This window comes from Mustela nigripes, chromosome 8 (genome assembly GCF_022355385.1).
Source record: "Mustela nigripes isolate SB6536 chromosome 8, MUSNIG.SB6536, whole genome shotgun sequence".
Classification (NCBI taxonomy): domain Eukaryota; kingdom Metazoa; phylum Chordata; class Mammalia; order Carnivora; family Mustelidae; genus Mustela; species Mustela nigripes.
Window position 1 is genome coordinate 21,726,323 of NC_081564.1, and position 12,456 is coordinate 21,738,778.

The 12,456-nt window shown below is 56.3% G+C and overlaps 1 protein-coding gene across 19 annotated transcripts in view; it reads left to right on the forward strand.

Annotated features, from left to right (window-relative positions):
* Positions 1-8,589: 8,589 nt before the first annotated feature.
* The window catches only part of EMID1 (EMI domain containing 1), a 44,138-nt gene continuing 40,271 nt past the window's right edge, over positions 8,590-12,456 (forward strand). For all 19 annotated transcript variants that reach the window (XM_059408747.1, XM_059408756.1, XM_059408745.1 and 16 more), the window contains exon 1: positions 8,590-8,725. In XM_059408747.1, the coding sequence (XP_059264730.1) occupies positions 8,625-8,725 (101 nt within the window). In that variant the 5' untranslated portion in view covers positions 8,590-8,624. The remainder of the gene's footprint in view (positions 8,726-12,456) is intronic.

The following is a 12,456-nucleotide window of genomic DNA, read 5'->3' on the forward strand; positions in this document are numbered from 1 at the left end:
ATAACAGGCTGCCCTTCTTGCCGGAGGACTCCAAGGCAGGTAGCTGTGCCCCTGGGAATGTCCCACTGGGACAGGGCACAAGCAGCCCAGAGGGGCCAGTGGGCCCCTCTCAGGAGGGAGATGGCCACAGGGTAGGGTCCAGGGCTGATTCTGGACCTGGACAGCCCTGACCACGTGCTGCAGGGGTCTGCAGCCAGACATTGGGTCCCACTCTGCTACTGCAGCTGATCACCCTCCCTGGCCTCACTTGCTTGGGCAGAACACCCCGCATGGGCAGCTGTGATCATTCGTGCAGGATGCAGTCACACAGATATTAGCCTGGGGTTGACCCAGGAGGAAGCAGGTCAATGCTGACTCTATTTCCCCGCCCCCATGCTCCTCTCCATCACCCTGTCCTCCTTCCGACTCTCTGTTCTTTTCTCTCCCTGTCTCTGCCAGTGTGACTCTATGCTGATCTGCCCCGTCTCCATGCCAGGCTCAGGTTCCTCTATGAGGACATGCTGGCTCAGTCTCTCTCCACCTCTGACCCTCCTCTTCTCTGTTTCCCACTTCTCTCCCCCTCTCTCCCTCTTCCTCCCTCCCTGGGATCAGGGGGACGACACAGCCAATTTCAGGGCCTGCAGACATGGGGGCAGCCCTGGCTGTCCGACAACCCAATTCCAGGGACAGGCTTTTCCCTCTGGCCCTTCCCACTTCTTTGTTACCTCCCTGAACAACCTCCATTCGGGTGTGACCTGAGCTACGGGAAGTCCTGGGCCAGGCCTGCTGAGGACAGGAGCTTAGGGTCCTTCCAGGGAGAGCAGGATGGGGCCACGTCCCCGCTCAGAGGTACAATTCCTGATGCAGCCTTGATGCTAGTAGACCTCTGCCTGCCCAGAGGTACGAATGTGCGAAGAAACCTCACACCAGCACCCAGGGGCCCTCCCAGGCTGCAGGCAATAGCCACCAGGGCTGGAATCTTAAGAGCCGCCATTTTACATGGTGCGCATGCGCGCGCACACACGTATTTCATTCTTCGGGCAGAGAAGGACTATGCCATGTGTACTTTGGGGTATTAATTTTTTTTTTTTTTCAAACCATGTAAAGGGATTCACAATGAAAACAAACACCCTCAATCCCACAGTTCACTTCCCAAAGACAGATGGTTACCAGTGTCTCGTGAATCCTTCTTGAGAGATGAATGTGAAATCCAAGTGTTTATGGGTATATATTCCTGTAATTTTCCCCCAAATGGCAGCAGCCTCTACACACAGCTGTACTTTTTTCACTTCACAACTGGTCTTGGAAAGTGTTGCCTAATCTACCTCATCTCTATATACGTATTTCACATATCACAAAATTCATCTTTAAACATGTTCAATTCAGGGGTTTCTAGTGTATTCAGAATTGTGGGGCCACTATTTCTTTCTAATTCTAGAACATTTTCATCACCTAAAAAACCCCGTTGGCCAGGAGCAGTCCTTCCCCATCCCCTGTCCCTATCCCTTCTGCTTTCTGTCTTTATGGATTTGCCTATTCTGGGCATTACGTGTGAATACAGTATGTGGCCTTTTGCCTCTGGCTTCTTTAACCCAGCCTAATGTGTTTTGTTTTATTTTTTTAAGATTTTGTGTGTTTATTTGACAGACAGAGATCACAAGTAGACAGAGAGGCAAGCAGAGAAAGGCTCCCCGCTGAGCAGAGAGCCCCATGCGGGGCCTGATCCCAGGACCCTGGGATCATGACCTGAGCCAAAGGCAGAGGTTTTAACCCACTGAGCCACCCAGGTGCCCCCCAGCCTAATGTTTTCAAGGTTTATCCATTATCCCAGCTGTGGCACATGTCAGGACTCTGTTTCTTTAATGTCTGACTAATATTCCCCTGTAAGAGTGTACCACAGTTTGTTTCTGTCTTCATTCTGTTTAGTGGCAACGCAGCATTCTTCTGGTGGAGGTGCCCTAACCAGTCTCCCACAATGGAGGTTTAGATTGTTTTCAGTCTTTTACTACTACAAATAGCTCTGCGGTCAATTCCTTGGGTTCTTTGCAAATATATGTGTAAGAGGCCTTCTCAGTGTGGAACTGCTAGGTCAAAGGAGTATACATTTTACCTTTTCTTAAATATTACCAACTGCTCCAAAGAAAGCGTTGTGAAGTAACATTTTTCCCACACCCTTGCCAACCCATCTTATCAAAAGTGACTTAAGGGGGCGCCTGGCTGGCTCAGTGGGTTAAGCCTCTGCCTTTGGCTCAGGTCATGATCTCAAGGTCCTGGGATCGAGCCCCACATAGGGCTCTCTGTTCAGCAGGGAGCCTGCTTCTCCCTCTCTTTCTGCCTACTTGAGATCTCTCTCTCTGTAAAATAAGTAAATAAAATCTTTAAAAAACAAAAAAGTGATTTAAGTCTGCAGCATTAGTTTTGGAGGGTGCTACCTTATTGTAGTTTTTATTTGCACTGCTTTTCTTTTGAGTGAAGGTGAATGCCTTTTCACTCCGAGTTGTCTGTTCATACCTTTTGCTCATTACTGGGTCATTGACGTTATTGATTTGTAAGAGCTCTTTATATGTGGAGGAAATTAACCTTTTTCTTTCTGACTGATATGTTGCAAATTTTCCCACAGCTAATCACAATACTTTTTTCTATGACATTTTAAAGTACCTGATGGGGTCTGGGGTATGTATCTTCCCTAGAGCTCTTGGAAAAAGTACAAAAAGGGCCCAGCATCTATGCCTATTTATGGATCTATCAAGGGAACCAGACAAATGAACAGATAGCTCCAGCACAGAATGCTGTGAGCGGGGAAACCCAGTGGACACGTGACCAAGTCTTGACGGGTATAGGACATCTTCCTAGAGGCAAAGGATCTGATAGCTGAGCTGAGACTGAAGGGTGAGTGGGCATTGGCAGGCCAAGGGGACAGGATAGGAAAGTCGTGTGGCTGGCTGGAGAATACAGGGTGGTTGGGACACCTGAAACACATTTAGTGTCCCAGGGTCTGGGGCAGAGGGAGGATGAGCAGGCCAGACCATGTTCAGTTCTCAACCTGAGGGCAGCAGGGAGGCTAAAGTTTTCCCCACATGGTGAACTGGCTTCATTTGCCCTTGGGAAGATCCTGAAGTACTAGAAGGTTCAGAGAGGAGGTAAGGCCACCAAGGAGACCGAGGTCACATCGCACAAAGGGGGAAGGCTGGATGGAACAAAGCCAAGGGGTGAGCAGATGGACAAGGGATCCAGGCTTAGTGCCATAGGGCTGGACCAGAGGACAGGGCAGGAAGAGCCTGCGGTCCAAGTGTCCAAGGAACATACACCCCCCATGTGGCCTCCATCCCCCAAAGACTCTGCAGGCCAAGCAGGAGGCTAGGGAATCCTTTTATCTTGGGCCCAAGGGCTCTGTTACACCGCTGATACCAGCCCAGGTCAACCAGGGCCAGGCATGGGTAGGAGAGACTGGCTCCCACCCTTGGGGGCAAAGGGGCAGGGTGCTGAGGGAGGCCAGAGTCTGTGGGGTGCAGAGAAATGGATGAAGCTCCAGAATGGTGCTGGGCTGGAACAGTGGTCCTGCCCCCCTCTGCCCAACTCCTGCGAACCTGGAGACCTCTTCCCAAAGCACCCTTTCCTCTATGCCTTTCTGTCTCTTTTTCTGCCTCTCTGTCCATCTACTTGCTACATCTCCCTGACTCACCTGTCTTCTATCACTGGCGGGCCGACTCCCTCTCCCTCTGTCTCTGGGCTCTTTCTCTCTCCCATCCCTCTCATTTTCCTCTTCCCCCTTTGCAGTACTTCTGCTGATGGAAATCATTCATGTCAGGGGTATCACATGCTCATGGCCCAGCAGGTGCCACCTAGGACTGGCAGGGTCCTGGGGCCTCTGCTCTGAGTGGCTCCTCTTGCCTGCCCTTGTCACCTGCCACACTCATCTAACCACAGAGACTTATGGCCACCCCTCCACACGTATCCAGCGGTGGGGGGTCTGGGGGCCTGACTTCACTGGGGCTGGCAGATAGATACCTTCCCACTCAGAAGGCCCTCTCACTTGGCAGACCTCGTTCCTAGACCATTGGTCACCAAACATCTCTCTTATTAGTCTAGAAGTTCCACCACCAGTGATTTAGGACTTAAGTGAGGAAGAATCTCTGTTTACTGCCCTCCAACATATAAAAACATTCAACATATTAGTCATTGACACTCTAGTGTGAAGGAGCACACAGCTCCCCCCCTCTACCCGCCCCTCCCACCCCCAGCTAGATGGATGCTGCCTAAGGAGATTTCATTAACCCATTGTTGTAGGAGGACAGGTGTGAAAAGAGAAACAGAGTAAGTGACTCTATAGGAGGTAGATGGGACAGAGGCGGAAGGCAGAAAGGTGAAAGGAGGGAGGATTTGGGGGGAGGGACCCGAGGGGGGGAAATGGGACAAATGTTAAGCAGAAGGCCTCTCATTTGTCCATCCATTCACCGTCAACAGAGCACAGTCACAGGAGAGTCCCCAAGTCTTGTATCACCCCCACTTTCCAGATGGGAGGCCTGAGGCCCAGAGAGAAGGGACCAGTTCTAGATCACACAGAACATCCAGGTCTCTGACTCCAGATCCAGTACCCAGTCCTATCATGCCAGCTTGTGCCGTATCCCGCCACTCTGTTATCTTCCCCCCAATCCCAAAGATGCAGGCCTCTCCTCTCGAGGATTCCTGAGGACGGCAGAAGGCCCTCTTGCAGCCCTAATTTATGATTTTCTGACAGCTTCCTTCCTACCGTTCCCTTCTAGCCTCAGACCCAGCTCTGTGAGGAAGGAGTGAGCTGGGTGGGAACAGCAGCTCCATGGAGCATAAATAACTTGGCCAGGCAGCTGCAGGCTCTTGGGGGGGTTGAGGGGGCGAGGGCAGCATCCCCCACTCTGGCCCCACGGGATGTCCTAGGCTCTGGGACAGAGGGGCAACAGGGCCAGGCCTCCAGATCAAAGGCACAGAAAGCGGACATTGTTCCCCAACCTGGAAACTCTTGGGGAAGGTCTAGCCCTCTGGGCCTGCCCTTTGTCTGGGCAGAAGCTTTGAAGACCACTGACATTTACCCGGGCCCCTTCCCTTTCATGACACCCCAGGCAGTGCCGGGGCTGGAGGCCCGGGCCTCTCAGGGGCTGCTACACAGCTCTGTGGGCACCCCTTAGCCCCCAGCCCACTGGAGCTCCTTCCTCACTTCCAGAATTTGGACAAGGTGGGTACAGATCAGGTGGGGTTCCTGGTCTCAGCCCATCTGGTATGCAAACAGAGCTGATAATCATGCCAACCCCCCACCCTGGAGACACCAGCAGAGAAAAGGGGTCCTCAGCACAGGCTCCAAGTGGGGGTTCACAGGGAAGGGAGCCTGCGGCCCAGGTTTATTTGCTATGAGGATAGCATTTCCTGTTTGGACCAGGCCGAGTGGACGTGTCGGTGAATCCACACCAGAAGGGCTGCGTTTCCCGGACCCCATGGCCTGCTCCAAGAGGGTGTGTGTGTGTGTGTCCCCACGTCCTGTGTGGTCCACACGTGTGTGCCCACATGTTTTCTCTCACCTCACCAGCTCCCAAACAGGCATCAAATCTGAGCCAAGTCCTGTTTTTCCCTAAAGCTCCACTGTGGGACTCAACTGGCATGCTCACATGACCCGGCACCCCTCCCTCCTTGGCCCTCCTCAGGTGAGCCGCACACCTGGGGATACTAAGGCGGCCTCACTGGGGACCGAGAGGAGGACAGGAGACAATGCAAGCAAAATGCTTAGCACAGCTCCTGGCACACAGTCAGCACTCGGTAACGGAAGCCATGCTCTTACTGGCGGTCGTGGTCCGGTCTTGGCAGCAGATAGGACCCAGCCCTGAGGGAGGAGGCCCCGCCCACAGGGACAGCCAACAGTCCCCTCTCCTCTCTGCCTCAGCAAACACTGAAACCTCAAATGACCAAGCCCCAGGTCCCTGCAGCATTTCCTGCCCTCCCTGCGCAGGGAGGAAAGAGGACCAGAAAACAGGATGACATTTCCCAGGAAAGTGTGTGCTTAAAGCGGGGGCTTTCAGAAGGCCATGCCCCCAGGACCTCCACATGGAGATCCAGATCTTTCACACTTGCCCAGAAGCTAACTCCTGAGCCAAAGGGATCTCGAAAATCTCCAACAGCTTGTTCTTTCAGGCCGGGAAGTGAGATTCAGAGAGGGGAGGTGACTTATCCCAGGTCACACAGCTCCCAGTGGTTGCTCTGGAATGGGCGGGGGGGGGGGTGTTTGACACTAGGCAGGGACCCCCAGACAGCACCACCAGGAGCTTATAGGAGACCCCAGGAGATCCCAGCCTCAGACAGGACAGGACCAAATGTGGATAACACCTTTTCCTGGAAGGATCCCTTGTTCAAATTTCCCTTTTTAGAGAGGGTTCTCTTGCTGGAGAAGTCCTGTGGTGGCCTGCAGCTCCCATGAACTTGGTGGCAGTAATCGAGGACTGTGTATGCCAGTAATCACTGGACCAAATCTGTGGCAGTCCCCTCTTCCTGTGGCACCCAGCGGGGGTCCCAGCCATCTAACATGCCCTTCCAGGCACTCTGTCGAACAGAAGCCAGTGCCCATCCCTTCTCCTTCCTTCAGAGTTGCCTTCCAAAGTGCCCTTTGGGGAGATGGTTTTTCATCCTCCTCACTTACCCAGGGCTTGGTGGGGCTGGGATTCTCTCAGGAGGTGGCCCCTTGGGAATGACCAGTCATGGGGGGATGAAGTCACTGATCTCATGGCAAAACCAAGGGCTAACCAGGGAGGCACCAAGCTGTGTTTTGGGAGGTCAGACAGCCAGCATAAAGTTGGTGTCCCAAAATTGCACACGGAAGGGAGGGAGGCAGCTCCCCAAGGGAGCAAATTTGATGCTGTGATGATGTCTTTGGAGGAAGTGGGGCACGCTCAGGGGGCCATGTGAAGCAGGGGACAGTGGATGCCCCGGCATGGCCACGACATCGAATGGCCCACCACATGAGGAAGGTGCAGCTGTCCTTACAAAGAGAAACTGAGGCTGGAGAGGGGCAGGACTTGCCCAAGCTAACTGGGGCAAAGACAGCAGAGCAGGGTTTGAACCTAGTTCTTACTACCTGTCCCCTTGGGGGGGGGGGGGCAGCTCCCTCTATATTGGCACCACCCTGCTTAGGCACAGAATCTGGTGCTGCCCAGCCCTGGTAAGTCCCAGGGTTCCGTGCCAGGGAGGCAGGGGCTGGCACATCCTTCCTGCTGGAGTGTTTCTAGTAGAGATCCTGGGTCTGGGTCTGGGTCTGAACAAGCCACAGCAGGATCCTGAAGGGCAGGCCCCTGGTGTGCTGCCAAGCTGGGCAGGGGGTTCCCCAGCCCAGGACTGCCTGCTGCATGTCAATCTAGGCAGAAGAGAAGGTTAGAGACTGTCCTGAGATTTTGGAGAGGTCATCTCTAATGACAGCTGTGGTTCCTCCCCAGAAGCACACACACCTACCACAGACATCCATCGCACACGTGCACACAGGCATCACACATATACCAGAAACACCCATCAAACTAGCACATGCTCACATCACACATACACACATCGTGCACACACACACACTTGTATACACCTTTGAGGGATTCACACCTGTCTCCCCAGAAGCTCACCCATGTACCCCAGATAAAGAAACTCCACTCTGAGCCAGTCCTTATCTTGTTACAGATGGGGAACTGAGGCCCAGACTGACAAGCTACCTGCCCTCTTCCCTAATTGTCATTAAGAGCTGACCCTGCTTTGGCACATCTGGCTGGCTCAGGTCATGATCTCCGGTTGATAAGATCAAATCCAGCTACGGGATCTGAGCTCGGTGTGGAGCCTGCTTGAGATTCTCTCTCTTTCCCTCTGCTCCCCTACCCTCTCGCACCCGGGTCCAAAAAAGAGCTGACCTCTCTGAAGTCACAAGGTATGAGTTCAAACCCTGGCTCTTCCAAACCACTGGCAGACTACGCCTCTCTGTGCCTCAGTTTCTCCATTTGTAAAATGTCAGTAAGAGTGGAGACACAGCAGGGGCTTCTCCTGGCAGGGGCAGCCACGAGTGCCTGGGCCTCAGTTTACTTCTCTGTGTAATGGGAATGATTGTGCCCACCTCGCCTAGAGTGGTTTGAAGATTAAACGGAGACAGGATGTGAAGCGGACGCGAGGTGCCCTGCACACAGTGGCGCTCACTGCTCAGGAAGCCTTTGTTGCATGCAGGGCTAGGGGATGAGGGCCCTGGCATCATTCATTAGTCCAGGCGTGGCGGCACTGGGTCCGGGCTCAGCTCCCCGGCCTGAAGCACGTGAGAGGGCACCTCAGAACTGGTCCCCTGGCCCCCAAACGGTCATGCGGCGAAGGGCGCCGGGCTCAGGTGGGCACCTGGCGGGCCTCCCGGCGGGGGCGCCCGGCCCCCCGGGGCTCCTTCCGGGTTGGCAGCGGCCGTGCAGAGGGCGGGGGGCCGCGCCGCGGGGCCGGGCGAGGCCGGGAACGCGCGCCCCCGCCCGGCGCCCGCCTCCCGCCCGCCCTCCGGTCGCTGCGCTGGGAACCGGGCTCCGCGCGTCGCGTCGGGGGAGGCAGGCGGCGCGGGCGGGCGGGGACGGCGGGCTGGGGGCGGCGACGGCGAGGGGCCGCGCGCGGAGGGCGCCGGGCGCAGCATGGGCGGCCCGCGGGCCTGGGCGCTGCTCTGCCTCGGGCTCCTGCTCCCGGGAGGCAGCGCCGCGTGGAGCGTCGGGGGAGCTCCGTTCTCCGGACGCAGGTAAGGGTCGCCTCCCACCACCTCTGTGCCCTGCCAGCCCCGGGGCCGGGACTCCACGCACCCCTCCCCACCCCCCGCAAACCTCCCTCAACCTCCGTGCAAGCCAAGGATTGGGAAGGGGACCTGGTGCCAGCCGGATGGGAGGAGAGACCTGGGCCAGCCCCGCTATCTGGAGGAGGCTCCCGGCAGTGCGGGGGTCCCCGACTCCGTGTGACTGAGCCGGCATTCCCCTCCAGACTCCCCCACCGCCCCCACCACTTCACCTCCAGAGCCCCAGAGGTGGGGGAAGGGGAACAACGAGGGAGAAGCCCGCCTCCTGGGACTTCCATCGCCCTAGCTCAAGGGCCCCCTTCCCTGCACGCAGGAAAAGCCCAGCACATCCCCCAGCTGACCCTTGGGGACCCCCCTCCCTTTTCCCTTCTCTCGGCTTTTTTTAGTACCCCGGCTATTTATTTCCCTCGGAGGAAGAAGACTGGGGTGGAATTTCACAGATCTGTGGGTCAGTGGCCACCCCAGGGACCTGGCATTTTAATCAGAGACTGGAGAGAGCATTCTGTATTCCTGCTGCTGTTTCTGGAGCTGGGAACATTCTCTCTGTTGGTGTTTGTGGAGTATCTCCCCAGGGAGGAGCCCCTTATTTGCAACGTGGTCATGAATCCTTCAAGGATTGAGTAAGGTAGGAAGCACTGTCCCCATTTAGCAGATGAGCAAACTGAGACCCCGGAGAATTAACATAATTGTCTGGGTTCATGGGCCATTAATGGAAGTGTTGGGAATCGAATCTGTGTCTTTCCGGCCATGATAACAGCGTTTGAACCTGTCCCCTGTCCTGGTTGCAGCCCCTACCCCTGCTGGGGTCCCCTCTCAAAGGCCAGCCATTTGTTTGAGGCAGACAATGCGGAGTAGCCAGACCGCTTCAGGCCTTTTCATCCCATTCAAAGGCCTTCCTGGGGCCCCCACCCCCTAGGGCCTCAATTCTTTAATTCTTTTCAGAAATTCCCTTTCGCAGTGGTCAGGGGCCAGCATGCCCTTGCTGGGCTAGCAAGAGCAGGTGACATGGCTAGGGCTGGAGGGCAGAGGTGGTGGCATCATAGCAGGCATCCCAGACAGAAGCAGGCAGGTGGCCCATATCACAGCTACTCCCACCTCCTGCATGCTGACCACAGCTGACCTGGGCTGGGCATAATTACCTGCACCCACCACCTCCAGAATCTTCCCAACTGCCATGGAGGCAAGCATTTTGATGATCTCCCTTTCACGGAAGAGGAAGCTGAGGCTCAGAAGGATAGGACCTGCCCAGGGCATGAATGTGAACCCCCAGGATCCTAGGTGCTAAGATAACCAAGACCCTAAATTCGAATTTCCAGTGTCGGGCTCAGGATGATGGTGGAGAGGGTTTAAGGTCCAGACTGCCCTCCAGCCAGTCGTGGGCAGGGCTTCCCAGCCTGGGCTTCTCACCCACCAGGGCTTCCTGGGTGGGAGCAAGATGGTGACCCTGGGCAGGTAGCTGGTGGTCACTGGGAATTGTCATGCCATCTGTTCACAGAAGGCTCACAGTGGCCTAGCATCACCAAAGCCCTACAGGCAATGCCATTGTTCCCATTTTACAGATCAGAATGGGACCCAGAGAGGGAAAGCGGCACCTCAATCCCAGCCAGCCAGTTTCCCAATCCCATGTCCTTGGCACCCTAGGAGAAGGTGTCAGTTGGTGGGTCTGGGAAAGGTTTGCAGCTTGAGGTTAGGAGTCCTGGCTCTGGTCCTCACTCAGTGTGTGACCCCAGACAGGTCACCTCATTGCCCTGGTTCTCCTTTTCCTCAGTGTTACCCTCTCCTCCCCTTCTCCCTGGCCCACTGGCCTGTTCTGAGGGGGGATGGTCCACCCCAGGAGGAACGAATAGTGGTTCACGCTATCACGGACATGAGGTGGAGGAAGGGACCCGTAGCTGGAGGAATCCGTGGTCCTCAACTGCCGGGACCTCCCCTTGTGGCCATGTCCCAGCATTGTTGGAGATAGCATGGGGACGTCACACACCATCAGACCTCCCTCCACCCCCAGCCCAGCACCCCAGGCGCCCCTTGGCAGCCAAGGGATTAGAGGCAGAAAAGAGGCTTTGTGCCTGGGGAGGGGGAGGCCTGGGAAGGCATCCAATGGGGCTGCCCCAGCCCCAGGAATGTGGCAAGACTTTGAGACCCCCAGAACCAGGGTGCCTGGGGGCTGTGCAGAGCTGCCTTGGCTCACCCTTGCCCCTCTGTATGTCCCCCAGTCCCTGCTGCGGCTGTTCCCGACAGCACTGTGGTTCTCTAATAGAAGCCATCACCAGTGTCCCAGGCCACTTCCTCCTGCAGGGTGGGCCTCCTTGGGGCAAGTCCTAGAATCAAGGAGAGGGGAGAATTCTCTTCCCCAGCCCCTTTCCCGGGAGCTCAAATCCCAGCTCTGCACCCACGTGGGTGACCTCGCCATGTGACTTCTCTTGGAGCCTCAGGGTGCCCCCCGTATTAAATGCAGAGCCTGGCAATCTCTATCCCAAAGTCAAGGCAAAAACCTTGGATGGAAGGTACTGTGCTGAGGTATCTCGGGGAAGCCGCTGGACCCCGGCTGTGGGCTGTGGGGTATGAGCCCCAGTCCAAGAACCACAGCTCTTTGCGCTGGGCTATGTGGCTATGTGGTGTGTGTGAAATCCTGCTGTCCCCATCTGCAGATGGACAAAGTGAGGCACTGAGAGAGTCAGGGCCTTGTCCAAGGTCACCGAGCTAGGAAGTAGCAGGGCCAGGACTAGAACTTTGCCTCCAGAGTGGGGTTCTGGCTCTAATCACCCTGCCCCCACTTCATAAGTCTCCTTTCTTTCCTCTTCTTTTCATAACGGCCCTTGGCCCCTGGCCCGCTTGGCTGCCTCCTGCAATTAGCGCTATCACTGTTCCGGATCACAGCCCTGGGCCCCGCAGAGACAAAGTCCCCTGGGCCCCCATGGCAGGGACTGGAGGGCAAATGAGAGGGGGGCCCTCGTGGGGGCAGCCGGTGCCAGGCTGAGCTGGTCTGGCCTGTTTTCTCTCCTCCGGCAGCCTCTGGGGGCCTGGGAGGTGCTGAGTGGGCACGAGTGGCAAGCCCAGAAGGGAAGTGCCGCTTTCTCCCAGCCCCTGCCCTAGCTCTATCCCACAGACTCAGCATCGGGGGCTCCCGGGCACCTTCTCACTGACCATGTCCCGTCCCAGGAGACAGGGTCCACAGGGGCAGCAGGATTGTAGGCCGGCTTCCAAGTACTGCATCCATCTCCAGGAACCTGGGTCATGGCTCCCCTGCCCAGGCCCACTCTCTGCTCTTGATCATTCGGTCATTCAGCAAACGTCCTAAGCACCCTCAGGCTGAGCTCTGTCATGGCTTGGCCCCTGCCAGTGCCCTCTGTCAGCATCCACAGGGAAGGGAAGAGCTCAGGGCTGCTGAAAGGGACCCCTGGAGGTGCCCACCCCTCCTTGCAGGACCAGTCAGTCTGGGCTCACAGGGCAATGAGGAGCCATGGCGGACGGTGGACTCAGAGCAGGCAGTGGCCACATTAAGTCTGTGCTTTTGAAGGACCTCCTTCCTGCTGCCCGGGTGGAAAATTTACAGGGGATCCGGGCTAGGGCTCTGCAGAAGAACTTAGATTTATCCAGAGAACAGTGCGGGCTGGGGTCTTCCAAGGTCAGGGAGGGGCGGGCTGTGGTTTTGGTGATTCCCCACACCCCAGGGAAGGGGC